At 37.4% G+C, this 13,575-nt stretch overlaps 1 protein-coding gene across 8 annotated transcripts in view; it reads right to left on the reverse strand.

Moving 5' to 3' along the window:
• QKI (QKI, KH domain containing RNA binding) overlaps nucleotides 1–13,575 on the reverse strand; it is a 136,252-nt gene that overhangs the window by 86,331 nt on the left and 36,346 nt on the right. For all 8 annotated transcript variants that reach the window (XR_013960544.1, XM_080667085.1, XM_080667080.1 and 5 more), the window contains exon 2: nucleotides 1,551–1,693. Coding sequence is in view for 7 of the 8 variants with exons in the window: in XM_080667085.1 (XP_080523211.1) it covers nucleotides 1,551–1,693 (143 nt within the window). In the remaining variant the exon portion in view is untranslated. The remainder of the gene's footprint in view (nucleotides 1–1,550; nucleotides 1,694–13,575) is intronic.

Consider the following 13,575-nt stretch of genomic DNA (forward strand, 5'->3'; position numbering starts at 1 on the left):
TAAAATACCAAACAATAGAGACTTCAGTTGCGACAGCTGCCCCAATCACAGTTTCTCATCTCCAGGAATCATCCCGATAACCAGGGCATGTTCCCAGTCATGGCCAATTGGTCCAAAACACATTCTCTAAGAATCTGAAGTTAAGATAAAGTCTGGAAGGCACTGGTTCCAAATTATGTTAAGAGCAAGGCTTGCAACAGAGAAGGTCCAAAGCCTTCCTAAGGGTCTCACAGCTGCCCTGATTCCCGTCCGAATCCTTTTTACTGCACCCAAATTCTTTCTTTGCCTATATTATCAATAATTTTTGTATATCTGCAATCAAAATTACTTATAAAAACAGAAAATGTGTTAGATTTATAAGAAATTGTATTGGAAAAGCAAATTGTGAAATATCAAAGCTTTTTTCCATTATTCCAACTTAAGATATTTATTTCCCTTCTCTAGATTAGTATATTGTAAATATAATCACTGAACTTTAAGAGTACATTACACATCATAATTTCTGGCCTTATAATGCCACCTCTTTCTCGTGTTCAGAGAAAATCTCTAAAACCTAGCCAAAAGCCACCAACCTGCCTTTATTTAGTCAGTAGGTAGTTGATGCCTATTACGTCCAATCATACACACCTGCAATAGCAATTAATGACAAAAACAGGTTCTTGAGTTAAGTACCTTTCAATACCTTGCTGGGGAGAGAAAGAAAAATAAGCAAGAAAAATATCAGAGAATAAAAGCTATTGCAGAGAAATAAACGTCTGTGAAACAGTGAGTAAGCAGACTGCTTTTAGAGAGGATGGTCAGGAGAGGCCTCTCGGAAGTGACCTTTAAGCTAAAACCTAATGACAAGAAGCCGCCAGCCAATAGACAGCAGTGCACAGCTGACATAAAGGTGTTAGGCTGGGACAGTCTCCACTTGTTCGAAGAGTCAAGGTAACTACAGCGTACTGAAAAAGAGGGGGTCCTTTACAATAGGGCCAAGAAGACAGAAAGGACCACGTAGGGCTGTGTAACAAAAGGCAGAGTTTGGAGCTATTTACAAATGAACTGTGCAGAACAAGGAGGCTACCTACAACAAAATGCCTGTACAGAATAGTTGAGCAAGGGATTAAAAAGAACAAAAAATAAGTTGCTAGCAGCTATCATAGAAATTTTAGAGTGGAACAGACTCTTAGCTGTCACATGGTCCAAACTCTCATTTCACTAAAAGACCATGTGGCCCAGGCCGCGGCTTCTTGGGAGGTCAGGTCACAGACGAGCTCAGAGTTGTACTAAGTGCTCTCGAACATGCAGGCCGAAGCTCTTCACATAACTCTTGCCTTGATGTGAAATCTAAAACTAAGTCTTTACCATGTGCATTTCCAAAAGGGACACAGCGGCATTCAGATGAAAAGAATTTTTTAAAGTTATCCATGCCAAATTATTCACATCTCTAGTCCTCTCGTGAAATTGTTTCAAAATGACTGGCAATGCTAAAGTGTTTACCATCAAATAGACAGCATTCCAAAGTATGTACAGCAGAAAAAATACTGAAGAAAACAAAATATACTTACATCTGGGTATTCTTTTACAGGCACATAGAGTTTCTCTTGTAACTGAACAATAGGTCCCACGGCATCGGGCAGTTCTGCACTCCGCTTCTCTGCACTGCCATTTAAGGTGTCATTGTACATGTCTTTCCGTACTCGGCTAATTTCTGTTCAAAGCAAAAATTTTAAATGAGTTAGATGAAAATAGTCTTGCTAGTCCAGGAAAGAAAAGGGGGCAGGGGAATTTCATTGGTAAAGTGTTAAAATTCAAAGAAGAACTGTTGACCTATTCTACCATTCTCTGGATTAAATCTATGTTTAACAGGACTAAAGCCTCAAATTTATTTCTACTAGAAATCAAATTTATAGACCAAATAATATATTTTATTAAAACTAACCTCAGAGCCCAAGTTCTTATCCACTGTGATATAGATCTGTTATTTTATGTAATTCTCCATACATACATGAGGCCAGAAATTCCAAATGATAGCTTCATTCAAATAAGTATAAGAATGCCTATCAGACAAAACTTAATACCAAAGGCTGCCTTCTACTTCAGATACACAGATTTTTTAAGTTTAGCAGAAGTCTGAATTTGATACTCAGATTCAGTGTTTAAAACTTTGGGAATAAAAGAGATTATGTTAGAGAGGGTATAGAGAGAAGGAACCTTCGGAAAAGCAACATTTACAGGGTGAGGAAAAGAAGATGGAAACTAAGAAGAAATGGAAGTAGACAGAAGTAGGGAAGAGGTGTCAAAGAACCTAAGAAACGACAGATAAGTATTATTACATCTCCGGTATAAATATACTTCTTTAAAAGAAAGTATGAGAAATCTATTTTAATGAGTCAAGTCCCGTACAAAGAAATTGATTAATTCTTTTCAGAATTCTTTAAGCTTCCACATTGTGCTATAGAGGCTCCTGACCACTGGAACACGATAATAAGGGTTGTCATTATTAAATTAGCTGTAATCATCTCTCCATACTATAGATTGTAACCTCCTTGGGGAAAGAGTTTGTGTCCAGTAGGATTTAAAAATGAAATATTTTTATTTTTATTTTTAAAATGTACTTTTTTGTTTTCCAGACATGGAATTTCAATATATTGTTATTAAGGAACTATCAAATATCACTTTAATTTTATTTAAATCACTTTCAGCTAAATAAAATCCAACACAGCAAAAAGGCATTATCAAAAGTGTTCTTACTTAGTCATTAAGTCTTAATCAGTGAAAACACTATACCCTAATACAGTTTCTGCTTCAATGATGGCAATATTCATTTTATAACAAATTTTCTCTCTTAAAAAACAATTTGCCTATCAGAGCTAAACAAATATTTGTTTCTGAAAGCAAATGAAATTTTCAAAAAAATCAAAAGAAGGTATCCTGGATTGAACTATTATTATAAAGACAAGATCTCAATTATTTATTTTATGTATTTCCAGTTTCATAATACAATCTTTCCTAAAGATGGCCAGTATCAAGGTAGTATTTTTCTTAAATTAGCATATGACAGTAATTCTCAAATCAAGTTTTCAACAACCAAGTAACAACTGAAACATAAATATTGCTTAGGTAATTACAACAAATAATGAACAATTAGAAGTACACATATATCCTTTGGTCCCAGTCTCTATACAAAGGCACCTTCAGTATTAGTTTATTACATTTAAATACTCTTTGAACTGCCCACAGTAATACAATAGTTTGGGGTGGGGGATGATTTTCCAGGTAAACATTTTATCAAATTAAAAAAACACAAGAGAATCAATTATAAATGAGAAAATTCAGATGCCTAGATTAAAAAACACATAAAGCCCGGCCGGTGCGGCTCAATAGTTGAGTGTTGACCTATGAACCAGGAGGTCAAAGTTTGGTCAGGGCACATGCCTGGGTTGCCAGCTCAATCCCCAGTAGGGGATGTGCAGGAGGCAGCCAATCAATGATTCTCTCATCACTGATGTTTCCATTTCTCCCACTCCCTTCCTCTCTAAAATCAATAAAAATACATATTTTTTCAAAAAACATAAACATACAAAACCCAATAACCTTCACATATTCAACTAGATGATATAATGGAAGACATATTTACAACTTAAGCTATAATTCTATAAACATTTCTGGTTTCTTTTATTAATAACTGAAAGTTCCATGAGAATCTGTTATCCTCTGTCTTCCCAGCTTCTAAAACATGCCTGGAACATAGTGGGCCGGGCCCTCAATTACTACTCAGTAGATCGGGTGGACAGGTGGGTGAATGAAGGGAGGAATGAGCTAGGTTCTAGGGCAGCCGTGGGCAAACTACGGCCCGCAGGCCGGATCCCGCTGTTCTATCCGGTTCTCTTGCTCTCCCCTCCGCTCCTTTACTTTGAATTTATATTAGTTCACACAAACACTCCATCCATGCTTTTGTTCCGGCCCTCCGGTCCAGTTTAAGAACCCATTGTGGCCCTCGAGTCAAAAAGTTTGCCCACCCCTGTTAGGGCATTCAAGTTAAACCCGTCATGATTCCAGCTCTCAAAGAGCTTCGTCTACTAGGAAAGGCACATAAACACGCAGATAACCTAAGGCCTATGAGCAGTGAGGGCAGAGACAGAGGCAGCACAAAAGCAGGCGTCATCAGCTGGTGCAGGGAGCAGGGTCAAGAAGGAAGTCAAGAGGAAAGAAAGTCTGATGTTTTTCCAATGACAAGGAGTCATGTAAAGCAAAAGCACACTCAGTATAATTAAAATTCTGCTTTTTCTTAAGATAAAAAGTCTTTTTACCACGTTTCTTCCAGTCCCTATATCACTCAATATAATAATAGAAGACAAATCCTATATGAAACAGTGCATATAGAAACAAAAGATGACTAAGGTAGTGCTAGTTCTCAAGGAACTTACAACCTAATGCATTGCGGACCTCACCAGCTGAGAATGAGTACTACCCTCTATTAACAGCAACTTTCTAGCCAGAAAATCATTAGCACGTCTTGGCATGTTATTTATAACACTCAAGTTAGAACAAGTTTTGGTTTGAGTTCTAACAGCAACTGCTTGTGTGATTTTAGACAAGTTTCTTATTTAACCTTTAAGTGCCTGTACCTCATATACTAGTAATTAGAGGTTGCTTTCCGAGTGACTCAGTTGAATCCATTGGTTTCCAAGCTCAGTGTACAAGGACTCCATTTATTTTCCCCCATGTTTTAAAAAGTTCTGTCTCCAAAATTTTTCATTCAGGAAATCCTGGTGACCAGAGCTTTGATTTATGTTGATATCAAGTGATATAATCACAGCCAAAAAGGCATGCCATGAGTATGGGTGACGTTCTAGTTCCTTCATAGGTGGTGGATTCACAGATGCTTCTTTATGAAACACAGGAGTGCTTCAAAACTAGTATGTTTCATATGTTCCTCTGTCACATCTAACATAACATGACAATGCTCAAATGCTCCCTCATCTCCACACTCATTACCCACTTCAAACCCCAGCTGTGGTTCAGAGAACTAAAGTTCAGAAACTTCTGTTTACTCACCTAGTATAAAAATTCTGCCATCTGTGACATGAATGGACCTTGAGAATATTATGCTGTGAAATAGGCCAGTCAGAGAAAGCTACGAACCATACGACTTCACTAATACCTGAGCTATAAGACTGGAACTCGTGAACACAAGGAGCAGTGTGGTGGCTGCCAGAGGGAAAGGGGCTGGGGTGCTGAGGGGGCCTAACATATGGTGACTGAAGATTTTCCTTTGGGTGGTGCGCACACAGCACAACATACAGATCTTGTATCGTAGAAATCTACAACTGAAACCTGTATGATCCTATTAACCAATGTCACCCCAATAAATTTTAGCTAAAAAAAACTTTACCAGTAATAAATCATCGTTTTCCAATGTTTAAAAATAGGTAAGTAAAAATCCCCACTACACTAACCCAAAAATATCCCTTAAGATCAAGACAATTTTGTTTTAGGCATCTCTGAAGTTCTTAAATGTTACAAATTTATTTTACTGAACCAAAATCTTTCCTAAACTTTCTTCCCACCCCAATACTCCAAAGCTCATAAAGTAGGTCAAATGCCTCTTTCATATGACAGCCCTACAAATATTTGAAGAGTTCTGTAACATCTAGTGTCTTCTTTTCTAACCTGCGTAATAGCATGGTTTTACAGCCTCCCACTCATCTAGACACCTAGATGGTTAGACAGACATCTAGGTGGTTAACCTGTCTTTGTCCCTTTTAATATAGAAAATCCTATATGTCATACATCCTTCCCTAACAACTGGTAAGTATGAAGACTGAGGCTGCCTGTCCTCCAGTCCCAAACATCCCACCTTCCAGTGTGTTCAAGAACACCTCTACGCTTTGCTGAGCGCATCACACCGCTGACATGCTGGTGGTGGTCCCAATCCACGCCTCCACCATCGATACAATTTTGTCGCCACAGATGCATACCTACCGAGTCAATTAAAAAATTCTTTGTGGTTCTTTTCTACTAGACATAGCCCTTCAGACTTGTTAATCTATCAGTTGACATTCTTTAGGAATGACTATCCTATGAGTCCAGGATCCAACTAACTGCAATTTCATAGAACACACACTTCTCTAGCCTGAGGCTAAAATGCAGGCACAACTTATCAATTACCTGACAAAAATCTCAAGCCACACTAGGACCTGAACCTCCCTCCGGATCTATCAGTTTAAGCAGGAAATAATCTGTTTTAGAACCTACAGGTTGTGTCATCAAGTTTATAATATAAATTTTTCAGTTTTGGGGAATAGTCACCTTTCCACCATTCAGCTCCTCTAATTTTTCCATGTTTTCTTAAATAGCCATCACATTTTTTCAAATCTCAATATCCTGAAAACTAAATTTTTGTTTAGGACTAAAAATTTGTTTCACTTATGCTACTTACTGTCTATTCATATTTCTCTGCTTTAATTATCGTGATGTTTGTCCTTTTGCAAACTAAAGCTCAATTATCAGTAAATAAATTCTGTTCACAGGAGGGAAAACAGTCACTGCACAGTTCTGTTTGGTGACCTGTTAATACACATCATCTGCCGTAAGCCTTTTTCCTTCCCCTTCATTCACCTAACTACGAATTTAAGTAAAAGCTTTGTTTCAAAATCATTCTTGCATTTCGTAAGCCTCAAGCTCATTTCTGCCTTTGGCTTTTCTATCACCACCACTCTTTATTGTTTCTGAATTATTGTATGTGCATCCTACCCTGTGCTACCTTAAAATTTTGCACATCCTTTTAAAATATGAACTATTGGATTAACTAACAGACCCATGGAAAAGTACAATGTCACAATTCAAGATAACATGAATAATATAGAATAGGAAAATATAAGGTAAGAAATCTAACTGATAAAATTTTAGTCATTTCCCACATAGATAATAACTGTGCATAAATTCAATACTGCAATGTTGGAAGACTAGGTAAAAAGAATAAAACATAGCCCTATTTCACTTTCTGGCTTAAGATTTTTCAACAAATTTAAATCAAGAAAATAAGAATTGAGAAATATTAAAAATATTAATTATCTCAGTAATAAATAAAAAACTATCAATGACATACATACAAATAAAATGCATTAAAGTACCATTTTCAGGATTTGCAACATTCCAAATTAAGCGATGATTGTTTAAGACTGAAAAAATTTTCATACAAAACATGTCTGTACTCCATGTTACAGACATTATATTTGGGCATCTATCTGATTTCTTTGTGCCTTACACTTAAATCCATAAAAAAATTACCTTATCACTGTAATACAGCTGGAGCTACAATGAAAAAGTTATGGTATCATTTGGCCATTATTGCATTTTTAAACTTCACATTTTCCATTAATTTCTGCAGTAAAATAAGAGCCAACTATTTATAAAAATATCTAACGTTTTGATGTACATAGTATAAATTTTATAAGCAAAGTTAAAATGCCAGCTTTCACCTTTTTTACTGAAATTTAAATGAGCTCTATTATTTCCTCACTATTGCAATTCATCTCTCGCTGGACACTAACCAGGCACACTTCCACAAAGAGCAAAGTAAGATTTTAGTTATTTTAGTTGTATTAGTCTCTATTTCCATGATATTCATTAAATATTAACATAAAAATATAGGGTGTGTTTATAACCACAGAACAATTGCCACTACATAGAGGTGGCTGTCATATGCCCTTAGTCAACACAGCTCTCTTCTGTTAAACCTCTAATTCAGGTTTACTAAATACCGGAAAAAGCTTTAAAGATATTTTGAGCACAGCAAAACCCATAGAACAACATAACTTCACTGTGCTCATTTTAAAAAGCCATATTCACAAGGTACAGAGGGCAAATGCATTAAAAAGCTGATTATTAGAGAATATGCACTATTTAGTGGAATATGTTTTGCTTACTCAAACAACAGAATACATTAAATCTGATTTAACTTAGAGGTAACTACTTTTTGAAAGTGGCAAGGAAAAAAAGCTATCAATAATTCTCTAGATGGGACTTTATTTTTAGGTTCAACTGTGTTTGTACTTCAAAACTATAAGCACAAAAAGAAAAACTACAGAGTTAAATTCAACTTCATAGCCCTCCTTTAAATTGTCAAAATCAGCAATAGTGCAAAACTGTTGATATATTTCACATAAAAAATGTGAAACAGCAAGTCTTATAAAAATGTCCATCCTATTTCCATGATTGTTCTCAGGAGCTGTTTGTTTTGAAAGTTATGTAACAGTAGCTGCATTTTCCTGAGAGAAAAACAACAACTCTTTCAAAGGTTACAGAAAAGAATGTCTAATGTATGATCCAATGCATACTAAGTATGTGTATTTTTAGACAGACACATAGAAGTAAACAAAGATATCACACTTCGCCCTAGCTGGTATGCTCAGTGGTTAGAACATCAACCAAAGCACCTAGGTTGCAGTTCGATCCCCAATGAGTGCAGGAGGCAACCAATTGATCTCTCTCTCTCTCTCTCTCTCTCTCTCTCCCTCTCCTCTCCCCTTCCACTCTCTCTAAAAAACAATGGAAAAAGTATCCTACGGTGAGGATTAACAAAACAAACGAAGATATTACACCTCAAAAAACTAAAAGTAGAACAACCATATGACCCAGCAATTCCATGTTTGGGTATATATCTGAAGAAATCCAAAACATTAATTAAAAAAGACAGGCACTCCTATGTTCACTGCATTATTTATAATAGCTAAGATATGGAAACAATCTAAGTGTCATCAATAGATGAATGCATAAAGAAGAAGTGGTACAAATATATAATGGGATGTGATTCAGACATCCTATATAATAAAAGTCTAATATGCAAATAGAATGGCAGACCAACCAAACAACCGGTTGCTATGACATGCACTGACCACCAGGGGGCGTGTGCAGAACATGGCAGGTGTTGGACGTGGTGGGATAGTGGAGCAGGTGAGTGGGGGCACCAGACCAAGGCAGGGCACCAGTCGCTGTCATCAGGGTGAGCCTCTGGTGGTTACTGAAAATTCTTTGCTCCCACGCACTGTGATCCCACCCGGCACTCGCACCCACTGCCGGCACTGGAGCCACCGCTCACACCCACTGCCGGTGCCCGGCACCGGTCCCGATCACTTGGCGCCATTAGCGGGTGTGAGCGGCGGCTGCCGGCCCTGATCACCCCTGAGGGCTTCTCCACCTCCCCCTGCTCCTGAGGGGCAATTGGGGCAGCAGCTGCCACTCGCACCTGCTGCCGGCACTGGCCCTAATGCTCCACACCGTCAGCGGGTGCGAGTGGGGCCGGTGCCTTCAGTGCATGGGAGTGGCGGTGGCAGGAGCGGGGCTACTGGCAGAAAAGGGGACCGGGGCTGCGGTGGGAGGGGCCGGGTGGGGGCGCAGAGGATGGGCCAAGACCTGCCCCTGTATCTACTGCAGCCTTGCGGCCCACCATTCCTTTCAAGGTGCACAAATTCGTGCACTTGGCCCCTAGTAAAAAATAAAATAAAATCTTGCCATTTGCAGCAAGATGGATGGACCTAGAGGATATTATGCTGAGTGAAATGTCAGACAAAGAAAGATAAATACCATATGATTTCACTTACATGTGGAATCTAAAAACCAAAATAAATGAATAAACAGAAACAAATTCATACAGAGAACAAATAGATGGTTACCAGACTTGGGGGTGGGGGAGTGAAGGAATTAATAGAAGTACCAATTGCCGTGGGGATGTAAAGTTCAGCATAGGGAATACAGTCAATCATGTTGTGATAACTTTGTGAGATGTAAGTCTGGTCTAGACTTACCAGGGTGATCACTTTGTAAGTTATATAAATGTCTAATCACTATGTTGCACACCTGAAACTAATATGTTATATGTCAACTGTAAAGATGTAATAACTATTAACAGTCATCTCTGAGAGATGGATTTATAGGAACTATTTAGCTTTCACATTATTATATTAGTACTTTTATGTTATCACTTAAAAAATAAAGACATTCTCATTTAGAAAACAGGAAGTACTTTAAGTCAAAATGCTGCATGCATTATTAAATTCCCTATACAAAATTATAAGAATTAAGTCACTGACTCCCAACTCTAAAAAAAAAAAAAAAAAAAAAAATCCCCAAAGACCTAGCTAATTATTTTTACTGTATGAGCAACTCCACCATGCTAAAACAGTTTATATGAATTATTACCTGATCCTCATCAGAATCTGAATACCAAAATAATAATAATCATCATCTACACTAATAAAAGAGGAAGATGCAAATTGACCATACCTTCACAACGCCCACCAGCCAATCAGGAGTGGGTATGCAAATTAACATAACAAAGATGGCGGGTTAATTTGCATACACAGGCGCCAAGCGCCCGGGGGCTGGACACAGGCGTTCTGCACCACCCCAGCCTCTCCAGGCCTCTGGGCAGCGTGGGAAGGCGGAAAGGCGGCTCCAGCCAGAGCGAAGGCAGTGCCGGCAGCCAGGAGAAGGAAGGCCCATTCCCGCACGAATCTTCGTGCATCAGGCCTCTAGTAACAATAATAATGCTGCTCAGATTTTAAAAAATTGGTCCAAGGTCACAGTAAGTCCAACCACCTTTTATTTACAGCTTCATAAAGGAATTCCTGAAATAAGAATCTTAAAATTCACTTTGAGAGTTAATGGTTAGAGAAAGTAAAAGAAAAAAAAAATGCAATAAACCAACTTTTGGTGTATTACTAGCTGTACTAGAGTAAGTTCACCAATTTGCTGGTGACACCAAAACCCAGTTTTTGAGCCTCTATTCATTCCCAGCTTCCTGAATGAATACATGGACACTGTTGGGTGTATGCAGAAGGGAAAATAGGCTATCAGGAAAAAACAAACAAACAAACGAACAAAAAAAACAGAACAGAATGGGGGAAAGGAGTTTTTTAAAGTGAATACATTAAAAACCTATTATTTAGTTGGAATAGGTATTCTTTCTCATTTAAATTGAATTTTGTTTGGAGGTTACTTTTTAAACTATGTTAAACATCAAGTATAATTTAATAAAAATTTTGCCTTCTAGTCATTTCATTTAGAATACTCAGGGGAAACTAGTCCTTGTTTCTGTATAATATGCACTGTATGAAAATTAAAATTTGATGGTTAAGAAACATTTATGGAAAATAGTTGAAGATGCAAAAGTACATCAATCAGTAGGTATCATCAGAATCCAGGTAAAAATAATACTTGAGAATCCAGTGATTTTTATAATGACTCCTTCCGAACCCTTTTAATATTTCCGGAAGAATAAAAATAAACTCATCACAGTGGAAATGGGTACCCAGGATAGAGAGGTGGAGGAGAAATTTTTTTCGCTGTATACTCACAGGTCATTTGAATTTTTGATAATCACAATGTATGAACATTTCAAAAACACTTTTCTTAGAAGTTCTTACTTGTAACATGATAATGATAGTAATAGATTATAATTCTTAAGATCACAATGCCATAAACTGAATAAGTATATGGGAGAGAAGGGACAGGTCACTCTTACAAAATTCCAATTAAAATATAGAAAGATGGATAGAGAAAATCACCAATAGAAAGCCATAGTAGCCAAACTGGTGTGGCTCGGAGGTTGAGCGTTGACCTATGAGCCAGGAGGTCACGGTTTGATCCCCAGTCAGAGCACATGCACAGGTTGCGGGCTCCATCCCCAGTGTGGGGCATGCAGCAGGCAACCAATCAGTGTTCTCTCTCATCATTGATGTTTCTCTTCCTCTCTGAAATCAATAAAAATATTTTTTTAAAAAAAACCATAGTATAATTGTTGCAGGCAAGAACCTTTCAACAGATGCTAAAATTCGTGAACAAAAAATATGAGAAATAGGATATCTGTACAGTTTCAGAGTATCTCTCCACAAGACATTTAATTACAAAGGAAAAAAGAGACTGTATAGTAGAGAAACCTGGCAGATACCACCTTAACCAGGTGAGCAAAGTTAGTATTACCAAAAAGACATATACCGCTAGTATGATGCACTGAGAAAGGACAGTATTTCTGCCATTTTCTTGCCAAAAAAGCATGTCAATCTAAGCATGAACAAACATCACACAAATCCAAATTGAAGGATATTCCACAAAATAACACACTAGTAATCCTCAAATTTGTCAGTACAAGTGTCATGAAAGAATGTGACACTCACAGGCTGGAAGAAACTACGCAGATATCACCAGAGTTAGCTAATAACAGTCTATCAATGTTAACTTCCTGGGTCCTATAACTGCAGTGTTTTCGTTTTATGAGTTAACATTAACTTCTGTAACTATTTTTTCTACTTTATCAAAGCCTATATTTATTTCAAAATAAAAAATTAAAATAAAAGCGTTCACTTTGGCCTGCTGGGTTACTTTAATTGGGGGTGAGACAGTGGGAGAGAATGAAAGCCATGCAAATGTCTTTTCTAGTTTTTGAAAAAAATGAAAAAAGCCTGCTCAGTGAAACTGGGGATCTCAAAGCATTCAAAGTGATCTCTAATGCAAAGTAAGGTTTAACATGCATTGCTTAAAAACACACGTATTTTAAACCCACCGTAAGAACATAAAAACTACAATCCATCAACAATGACCTTTTTGTAGAAAGCAAATCTAATAACTGCATGTAGTAAGGAATAGGACATGAGCTTACATCATTCTAGATTTTACTGATTTCCTGCACGATGTAGCTGTGTGGCTTTGAACTTAACCCTGTGGGTCTCAGTTTCCTCTTCTGTAAAATGAAGTTAGACCAGATCACCTTTTTGGTCTGTGCATATTCCTTTTCTTCACAGAGACCCCGTTTCTGTGGCCTGTCTGTGTCAATGCCCGTAGGAAAGGACTGTATTTACTCCATTACCAATTGAGAACCTCATAGGGTCAACCCTACTCCTTCGCATCACACATTCCAAAATGTCTTAAACCACTGACAGACATCCTTGGGAAGCACTAAATCTTAATATAACTATGCTCTACACATTTGTATTTGAGGAAGTGAGAGATCTGTCCCTATGCATTTTATCCTCGTCAAGCTCTAAATCCCTAAGGGCTTCAAAGGAATTTGGTAAGTCAGAAAAATGAAACACATTCTTTTTTGGAATAAAAAAAAATCCCAAGAATTCTGAAGGAATTATGTCTGTGTAGGGGAGGGGTGGTTTTGCTTTTCTTAGGTAACAATTTCTTTGATTTTTAATTATCCTTTTCAATTGTATTCCAAATTCTACCTAAGCTCAATGGCGGAAAAATCTCAGATCTGTAATCATGCTCCACATGAATATCACCTTAATTTCATAAACAAAAGCTAATGAATGTCAATAGATACTTGACTATAAACAATATTCCAAAAGGTCCTTTATAGCAAGCATTTGAGATTAAATTAGAAAAGGAAACTTCCATTTTTTTAACAAGAGCAACAGATATCAACACGAGAGGAACTAATGGCGAAACTATATGATCTCCTTTAGTAAGCCAATGTCTGTTTACTAGACAAGATGCTAGATTCAGAACACCTATGTTATGCCACTGGCAGAACTCTACTTACTACATTTTTACTGCCTCTTAAAGTATATGTTCTCATATATT

The sequence above is a fragment of the Plecotus auritus genome (assembly GCF_963455305.1).
Source record: "Plecotus auritus genome assembly, chromosome: 4".
In the NCBI taxonomy this organism is placed as follows: Eukaryota; Metazoa; Chordata; class Mammalia; order Chiroptera; family Vespertilionidae; genus Plecotus; species Plecotus auritus.